A 9535-nucleotide genomic window follows, 5' to 3' on the forward strand; every position below is an offset into this window, starting at 1 on the left:
CCAACCACCCCACACCCCCACCACCCAACCACTCCACACCCCACCCTGTAGCTGAACGGGGGAACCCACACTTTCAACCAGCAGGCAGATGGAAAGCGCTCTCCCTCCAACCCTGCTCCCCTAAGGGGGGGGGTGTGTGGAGCTAGCATTTCATTTTTCAGCTCTTGGGAGAGGAGTTGACCCTGAGCTGACCCCTACATTCAGAGCTACACCTATCCTCTCTGCTCCTCAGACCCAAACCAAAACATTCTTTCATTCCACCGTTATTTAATTCAAGGAGGCACAGGCTGTGAGGCTCAGAGCTCCCTGAGAGAATCATCCAGTCATGGTGCTGGCTACAGGTAGCACACAACCTCTGGGGAAAGTTTCAAAGGAACTCTTACTTGGCATCCTCCCTGGCCTTGTTTTTTGAGACTTTTGCCACACATCAGGCTCTGTGGGCATACAGGGGATGGGTGTGTGTGTGTAAGTGTGTGTGGGTGTGGACAGTCTTTAGTATTGTTTTCCTTGTCAGGCGTGCTAGCTTTACCCACAGTCACCAAGGCAACACACCAGATTTCGGAGGTGGGTCCGAGCTTGATTGGTCCAGCCAGAAAGGCCCCACCCAGACAGCTGAGGTCTGTCCAGCTGCTAGCTTGCCAAGTAAACAATTATTTGATTGTCTGCTGTTACCGGCCTCACACTTAATGAAAGAGAGAGATGGGTCTCTGGCCTTCCAGGCACGGGAACCGGTCCCAACGTACAAGTCCCATTTCCCAGGATGCTCTCCAGGTGCTTGAAGGGAAAAGCTGGACTATATATCTTTATCAAGATGTAAAGTACAGAGGGAAAACACAGGCAGGGGCCAATCAAAAACCCAGAGGAAATGCCCCCAGGGTGAAGGTTGCAGGCTGAAGCCAGCAGGTCTCTGTGGAGGCTTTTGGACTAATGAGGACAAAGGGTATCTCAGATGTGTTTATTGATCCCTGCCCCAGCCGGAAGTGTCCATTCATATAGACCAAGGAGGGTGGGAAGGGGAAGTAGGGCTCTATGGGAGGAAGCCACACTTCCAGCTTCTTGGGAAACCAGCAGGCATCCAGTAGAGCCCCTAGCCACTGAGCCTCCTGGCGAGGGCCTGGGCAGTGGGCCAGGGCCTTGGGTGGGGAGCGGTGGGGGTGGGGGAGGCTCCTCTTGAGGATTCTGAGATTCTCAAGGTCTCTCAGAGGAGAACTCAATCCCGCTGCCACTTCAAACAGGTCCTCAGGGGTCAGGCCAGGGAGACTTCCTAAGATTCGATCCCATCCATGCAAGAGGCTCACTTAGTAGTAAGTAGCATTCTAAGCACGCAGCCATAGGCTTGTTTATTTAATCAATTCCCAAGCCCGTGAAATAGGTGTTTGGGATAGGACACCAGAGCACAAAACAAAGCTGTCTAGAGCCTCACAGACCCAGGCCTGAGGGAAGCAGCTTTCTCCAGAGACTAGAGGTAACCAGAAGCTGGCTCCACCTTCTTCCCGCAGATGGACAGCTGACCTGACCAATGAGGGCTCAGTTTGCCTGGCAGCTGTAACAACTCAAGTAGTTTTGCTTTTGATTTTACATTAAATAACATTGAATCGTAAAGAGAGGTGGCTGTTCCCATTTCAGTATTCTCTCAACTCTGATTATATCAAAAAAAAGTCCTAGTTGACAGCACTCTCTCCAAAATGTCCTTTTTTTTTTTTTAATTTGTACTTCATTTATTTCTATAAGAGACAGCAATGGGTTTTTACATGCTGAGCCTTGCCCAGGCTAAGTTTCCAGCTTAATATTTAATTCCTTTATTTAGCTTGCCGACAGTGTTCTTTTATATGTTCCATTTATGGCCAGTGACACTAATTTTCCACTTGTGACACAGATTTAAAATTTCCTTTAAATTTTTTTTTTTTTTTTTTTTACTTTAGAGAAAAGTATAGATCTAAAGGAAAAACAAGTGGTATTCGGCAGATACTTCGAAAGGGCGATAAGCAAATGAACCCAGAATGCACTGAGGGGAATTACCCTCCTCCTCCTCCTCTTCTGGGAGAGCAACAGCTAGCTGTAACCTCTTCACTCAGCCTGCTCCCTGCTCAGCTGGGAGAAGTGTGGGCTTGGAGCCCCATGATGAGGGAGTAGCTGACCCGGGGTCCCCTTGGAAGTGGAGACCCTCTATACAAAAGCTACAGGGAAGGCTTATCTAGTAGCATAAAAGCAGCAAGTTCCTCACTGAATGACCAATTGGGAGCATAGCATCCCAGGATAGCATCCCTGGCTTCCCTCTGGAGGTGGTCAACAGTAACTAGTCTGACTGTGGAGATAGGATGTGAGCAAACCCCCACAAATAAGCACATCTAGGCCAGGCTGGCCGTGATGGCCTCTTACGTAGGAGGCTTAGGAGGAGAACCTCGAGGTACCCCTGTGGGTCATTTCAGACTCTCAGTCCAAAAGGGTAGCTAGAACCAGCCTGGGCATCCTTTAGATTCTAGGACTCTGGAAAATGCATTCCCAATGATATTTCTCATGGCTCTTAAGTCCTGGACACTGTAGACAGCAAAAGGTCAGATGGAAAACCACTGGTATGAAGTCCCCAGAAACCAGGAGGTGCTGGACAACCAGCATCCCAAGAACCAGGCATCCTGGGAAGTCTTGCCCATCTGCTCCACACAGCTGTGTCTAGGGGGAGACAAGATGCCACCCTAAATTACAGATGGAGGCTAGACCAAGGATGCCAAGGAGCTTGCCCAGCTCACAGATGGTCAGCTGAGATTTGAACACAGGTCTGACTATGAAACAGTTAAACTGGAGCAGAGGAAGCGCCAAAATGCAGATAGACACCAGACTCCTTGCTTAAATACCAGGAAGGCCACGGCCTGACCAGACTTTACAAAAGAATCCATAGGTATGAAAAGCCAGTACTAATTTCTGGCAAGGCCACTGGTCCTGGGCAATAGTTGCCTTTGATCTTAGGACCTCAAGTTCAATACACCAGGCTCCGTTAGTACCATGGGCCCTGTGAATCCTCTGTTTTTCCTGCTTACGCCTGATCTTGTATCCGGAACATAGAACCTACAGAGGTGATTACTTTAGCTTCTCTTTGGTTTCCCTTCCCTACAATCCACAGCCGGGGAGGCGCTACTTTGTAGCCTCCCAGCTCCGCCCTCCTTCTGTTTCTGGCCTCTGGGCATCCCATGTTACCGCCCATCACTAGCCTCAGGCTACTGGGCCGGGCTTAAGGATTTCCTAAGAGCTGACCACACTGCCGGTTGAGAGGCTTTTCTGCACAGAGTTTACTCAACAGGGCCTTGCAAGCTTGTTTACCCTGAAGGGGAAGACAGCTGCTCCTCTCTGGGACACCACGACTCCCACGTGAATGAAGCTCCTGGGTCACACTAAGGACAGGCAGGGTAGTAACTTCCTCATATCTTAGGGACACCTGTGGGGACAAGGTTCCAAAGGGAACCCCTCCCCCCCATCAGCCCATGTCAGGCCAGGAAAGGAGTGTGTTCCGGGTACCCCAAGTGCCTCCTAAGCTCTGACTGTTTGAAGTCCCCCACACTCCCATCTCACCCTGTCCCAAACACAATTCTTTCCAACCCCAATGCTGATGGGGGGGGGGCAGTTTTCAGCCCCCTCGACCTTCTGATCAGGTCTGCTACAGGAAAGAGAAGGAAGCTGTGAGTTATGACATAGTATACAGCCAGTGCTGAGGTCAGAGCAGCTCCAGGCTAAAAGTTTCCTCTTGTTTCTTTCCTGAAAGCCTCTGGGATTCCTAATTACCTCCCCTGAGCTGAAGGGACGAGGCCTTCAAAGCTCACCAAGCAGCTATAGTAGGCAAATGCAGTGGGCCGAGCAATCTTCTGGGTACAAGAGACACACTAGGATGAGGATTCCCAGCTCCCCTCAGGGCCTTCTCCGCTCACTGTTGGATGTTCTGCGGCTGTCCCCGGACCCTCTGCGCCGAAACTCTAGACTTAGTTTCCCAAATGGGGGCTGCTGACCTGAAAGCATCCCATTCCAGTAAGGGTAGGGAAGAGGCAAGAGGCAAAGAGGCCTGTCACTGGGGAGGATAGTAGCCTGCAGTAGAGACCACACTGGCCTTCCTGCCTGCTGTGATCCTCCTCCGTCCTTAGAAGCTATGCCCGGTGAAGAGCCTCGGTGTTTGGAGTTCATCTGCCGCCTGAATCACCAACCCCATCCCTGCTGCAGGAGCTCCCTTCTAGTGGTAAGGAACATGCAGGCCAGGGCTTCAGTCTTCGGTCTGTAGGGTGTGGGCACCGCCTTTCTTATCTAGGGTCAGGCCAGCCTCCCAGTGTTGATAAGGAGTTAGTTGCCTGTCTCTCCTCCCTTTCAACCCCTTAGCCCTCTTCCTTCTTTTTCAATGCAGCCATTGGTTCCCTCTGCGGAGCTGAGCCCTCCATCTCTGTCCTGACAATGATGACTCTCTCCATAATTGATGCCGTCCCTGGTCCCTGGACCCTTCCTCTCTCCGGCCTCGCAGGAGCTGCTCATGCCCTGGGTTCTGAGCAGGGAAGGGTCAGGCAGGCAGTCTCAGGGGACACACCTGTCTACTGGTTGGGCAACTCTCAGGGTCCCCCGTTTTTCTTTGAGATCTTCCGCTCCGCAGAAACAAGGATTATTGGGCTCTGGGAAACTGCTGCGTCCCGGGACAATGTACAAATTGAGTCTGGACTTTGGAAGTGGCATCTCCCTGTGTGGGGCTTCTGTGTGTATGCTGTGGAGTTATCCAAGCCCCTAGCAAGAACTGGCTGCTGGGCTCAGGGGAGTGTCCCGTGTCTCTCCTAAGTGATCCATATCGGCTACTCAGCTGCAATCTGGTTAAATGACAGGAACCCACTGATCACTCAAACAGGTCATCAGACACTCAGTACAGAGCAGGTTGACAAACATTTGGGAGTGTCCATCAAGACTCACGCAGGAGTGTCAAGGGGAATAGGATACTGGGTCACAGCACCACACCCCCTAAGTCCTCTCAGACTCTGGTGCCAGAAGGCAGGGAGATGCCCAGGGTGTCAAAATCCAGTCAGCAACCACTAAAGGAACGGGGTAATTCTCATCCTGTCCCTCTCGTGCACTTCATGGCCCCTGCTCTGGGCTCTCTAGTCAAGGAAGTGTCTGGCAGGCAGTCCCCAAAGGACACCCATGCCTGCTGTTTTGGCAGCTGTTAGCAATTACAGATGTTCCTGATGAAGGATAGAGACACCACTGCACCCTGCTGGGCTGTCCCAGCGAAGGAGGAGCAGCAGCAGCGGTAGGGTGGAGGTTACGGCAGGCTGAGGGGATTCAGGGCACTCCCATCCTGCCTGAGTCGCCCCCCTACCATACCGGGCTGTACTCCCTGGGGCGCTCCCTAGCAGCCCACCGCCTGTGAATCTTACCTCTGGATGCAGCCAGGAAAATAGCGAGGAGCAGGGTTCCCCAGCGCGGGCTGCTGGCCTCTGGGACCGTGGGGACACCCATGTCGCCGTCGAGCTGGCCGAAAGCAGAAACAGACTGCTGGAGTGCGCTTGGAGCAAGCGGGGCTCCGAGAGCCCAGGGAGCCGGCTGTACACACCGCTTGCTAGAGTGAATGCTGAGCCTACTGCGAGTCGGGTGGCCGAGCGAGCTCCCCGCCCAGCAGCGCCCCCGAGGGGCGGCGGGCGGTACAGCGTCTCCAAGGGCCCAGGCATGGGGGTGGGGAAGGGCTGGAGTTGCAGATAGAAGTGGCAAGTGTCCAAACAGCCACTTCCCTCTATAAGTCTCGGTGCTTTTCAGAGATCTTGAGGGCCGCGCATACTAAAGAGTGGATCCAAGTCTAACCCAGCTTGCCTTGCGGTTCTCCCAGTCTGGAAGCAGGAACTTTGGCTCTCTGTGCTCCAGCAGCCCAGGGTAGATGGGTGGGCTGGTGGATGGATAAGGAAAATCTGAAGTCTGCAATGAGTTTAGCAAGTGGAAGGAAGTTTGGCCCATTCTGCACTTGTGTGCACTGCAGCTAATACACCTGGTACAATTATACCCACCGGCCAACACACCTGAAACACGGGCAGGGCATGCGTAAGTCCAGAACTTCCCAACCTTAGGACAGGCTTCTGCATCTGTTGGTGTACCCTCAGAATCCTCTCAGCCTCTTTCCTCCAGGGCTTTACCCACTGCTGTGCACTGATTCATTGGTTCTGTCTTGTTGGTGTTTTGTTTTCGATTCACATGGAGTTTTGTTTTTTCCTTAGTTTGTATTGTTTTGTTTGGGTGGAGTTTCGTTTGTGGTTTTTTTTTTTAATGTGTTAGCTTTTTGAGGCAGGATGTTGCCATGTAGCTCAGGCTGGCCTCAAGATTCTACTACCTCAGCCTACTGCATACTGGGATTGCAGGAAGGCACCTCCATGGCCCCACTACAGACTCACTCCCTTGCTGACCTCCTGGCCCTCATAGGTGTCTACACTCACCCATGTACCTGTGATCACTTAGAGCTTGCTCCGCTCTGATCTTTCCTGGCCTGACCTTGGACCCACCCCCTACCCCACCCCTTTCTGTCAGGGCCTCCTTCTGCCACAAGACCAGATCTGAGATAGGAACCAGTTAATTCCTTACCTGAATTCTCCTGCCTTCCCAAACCTACTTAGTTTTGAGGACTGTGGCCTCCCACCAGTGTGTGTGTGTGTGTGTGTGTGTGTATGTGTGTGTGTGTGTACATATATATGCATGAGAACTCCAGAAGATATATATGTGTGTGTGTGCTCATGTGTGTATGTGTGTATGTTTGTATATGCATGAGAACCCTAGAATATTATATATATATATAGTGTGTGTGTGCTCATGTGTATACATGTGTGTATGTGTCATGCATGAGGACCCCAGAAGATTTTATATTTATATATAAATATATAATATATTATATATAATATTATATAATATAAATATTATGTATTAATATATTATATATTATAAATATATATTATATGTATATACACACACTGTGTGTGTGCTCATGTGTGTATACATGTATGTGTGTGTGTGTTCCATCATCTTGGACTAACCCTGACCTTCCCGTGTAGCGAGGAATAATCTTGAACTTCTAATTCTACCTCTGCCTCCTGAGTGCCTGGATTACAGGTGGATACCATCATGCCCAGCTTCTCCAGTGTTGAGTCAGACACCAGCACTCATACATTCTAGGCAAGGACTCTGCCAACAGAGGGGTGTCCCAACCCCAGTGATTCTCTTCTTCACACAGTTTTAGTGCTGGGCATTGGACCCAGGGCCTCATGGATGCTAGGCAAGTGCACTACCACTAAACTGTATCTCCATCTTCCTTTCTTCCTTTGTTTCTTTCTTTCTCTCTTTCTTTCTTTCTTTGTTCCTTTGTTTCTTTCTTTGTTTGTTTGTTTCTCTTAACTTCTCAGTAAGCTTCCCAGGGGCGCCTTGAATTGATCACAACCTTTCCCATCACTGCCTCTCAAGTATCTGAGATTGTAAGCCTGTCCCACCACACCCAGCCGCCCTGGCTCCCCTATGATCGAGTCCCTTATACAGGACTGTATAAGAGTCCCTTATACAGGACTGTATAAGAGGCTGTCAACTGCACTGTCACCTGAGGGACAGACCTGAGAGTAAGCCCTGTCTGGACAGAGTGGCAGAGGTGACCAGTGGGGTTGACTGTGCCTAGAGACCAGGATGTTGAACTCCTAGGGGCTCCTGGCTAAAGGACAGAGGACAGACCAAGTACAGTGTCAGGGATTGGGCTGGGGGCGGGGAGGGAGGACTGGTAGCTTATACATTGTGGATGATATGGATGGCCTCTCACAGGGTCTATGGGCACATCCACTCTGTCTACTGGGTAAGGAAGGCTACCTCAGAAGGACGATAGTCTGTCCTGTTATCATTAGGTGGCCTTACACAGTCTTGGTATGCCTAAAGCTAGCAAATGCCATGGTATGAGGACCTCCCCCCAAAGCTGTCAAAACATAAGTCAGGTCCCTGAGTGTGAACCTGACCTTGGGACCCCATCCAGTGAGACAGCTTTGGGTCCTTCTTGGTGACAGAATGAAGAATATTCTCTTTTGCCAGAGAGCAGCCAAGACAGCAGAGATGAAGTAGACACTAGACTCCATTCCCACCCCACCTATTCTCTACAGAGCCCTTCCAAGGCAGAGCGGAGCACCTCCCCCACCCTGGCCCTTCCCCCCTCCCCCCCACACACACCCCAGCACTGAACATCCTTGGGTTGCACCACAGGAAGGCACAGGCATTGCCCAAGCTATGGGCCTGGTCCAACAAACCTCAAACCCCTCCTGAAAAACAGGGCAGGCTATGGAGGTCCAACTTCCTCCTCCGCTCAGAAGCCAATGAAATCAGAGGGGGGATGCAGAACCGGACGTGGGAGTAGGGGGCAGTCCCGTTCAAGCCCCCGACCCCCCCAGCCCCAGCAACCTGAGTGATGGTCAGGGAATCGTCAAGGAGTGTGGGACAGTGGCTATGAGGAGGTTGGACTCCAACCTTTCTTTACAGCTGGTGTTCTTGTCCCTTAGTGATGGCCGCAGGGACTTGGGGCAGCCTGGGGCTCAAGCTGAAGAGGAAGGAGGCGAATGTTCATGGCTATCACCTTGACCGTGCAGAACACAAGGGGAACGTGCTGGCCTTCCCTGGTGGTCACTGCAGGGTCACATAGCACCACGCATTACAGATGTAGAAGTCCACCTGCGCTGCAGAGGGCGTGGGAGAGATTTTGAAGGGATTTCCTGCCTGGAAGGGATGCTAAGGCTGTTCTAGTGTCCAGTCTACTCCAGTAAACCCGGTGTGAGGTCTTTCTCCACCCCAGTAAGAAACGTTAGCACAGGGCTTCCTCCCCCTCAAATGCTTGCTAGCGCTTACACATGTTTATTTACCCATTCATTTATTTACTCTGCGTGTGTATTTATACGTACGTAGGTTCTTGCATGTCACGGCAAGCTGGTGGAGGGCAAGACGACAATGGCAGAAGTTGGTTTTTTTGTTTTTGTTTTTGTTTTTTCTCATTCTGCCCTATAGGTCCCAGGGATTGATGTTGGGTGGTAAGGTTTGGTGACTCGTGCCTCGACCGGTTGAGCCAGTTCGTTGCCCCCTCCGCCATCTTTGCGACCTCACTGAAGAGTCCTTAGAGACCCTAAGACCCAAGTAGTATGTGTCTAACAGTGGGGTTCAGTCCATAGAGCTACCGGCAAGGAGACTGAGCCCCAGAATGGCTGCACTAGAAGGAATTTTAAGGCCAAGGCAGGTCCATTAGTCACAGACAGTAAACACCTCAGAGAGGAGGTATCAACTTTAATGTCACACGGCGCCTTCTCAAGGCTACTGGCCCTGCCCACTTTGGAAACAGTCTCCAAAGCCCCTGTCACCAAGATCCAGAGAGTCACCACCTCCTTGGGGGCAGTGACCACCTTCTAAAGTCCAGAGGCCTTTCTATCATTGTGCAGCTAGCTGCAGGGCCAGGCAGAACTGAGAACAAAGTTTCGGCCATGTTGGCAGATTACACTTTCTTTTTTTTTCTTTTCTTTTCTTTTCTTTT

The 9535-nt window shown here is 51.2% G+C and overlaps 2 protein-coding genes across 11 annotated transcripts in view; one reads left to right on the forward strand and one right to left on the reverse strand.

Moving 5' to 3' along the window:
• Positions 1-5623, reverse strand: part of Vsir (V-set immunoregulatory receptor) — a 23041-nt gene extending 17418 nt beyond the window's left edge. Inside the window, exon 1 of one of the 2 annotated variants that reach the window (XM_031348009.1) lies at positions 5394-5623. In XM_031348009.1, the coding sequence (XP_031203869.1) occupies positions 5394-5475 (82 nt within the window). In that variant the 5' untranslated portion in view covers positions 5476-5623. The remainder of the gene's footprint in view (positions 1-5393) is intronic. The other variant, XM_031348008.1, reaches the window with a different exon arrangement.
• Positions 1-9535, forward strand: part of Cdh23 (cadherin related 23) — a 402933-nt gene that overhangs the window by 350272 nt on the left and 43126 nt on the right. Inside the window, exon 1 of one of the 9 annotated variants that reach the window (XM_031347997.1) lies at positions 3668-4219. The exons of the other annotated variants lie outside the window; for them this stretch is intronic. Coding sequence (XP_031203857.1) covers positions 4133-4219 — 87 coding nt within the window. The 5' untranslated portion in view covers positions 3668-4132. Of the gene's footprint in view, positions 1-3667; positions 4220-9535 lie in introns of those variants that run through there. 9 annotated transcript variants of the gene reach the window in all.

The sequence above is a fragment of the Mastomys coucha genome, unplaced genomic scaffold (assembly GCF_008632895.1).
Source record: "Mastomys coucha isolate ucsf_1 unplaced genomic scaffold, UCSF_Mcou_1 pScaffold3, whole genome shotgun sequence".
NCBI classification, from domain to species: domain Eukaryota; kingdom Metazoa; phylum Chordata; class Mammalia; order Rodentia; family Muridae; genus Mastomys; species Mastomys coucha.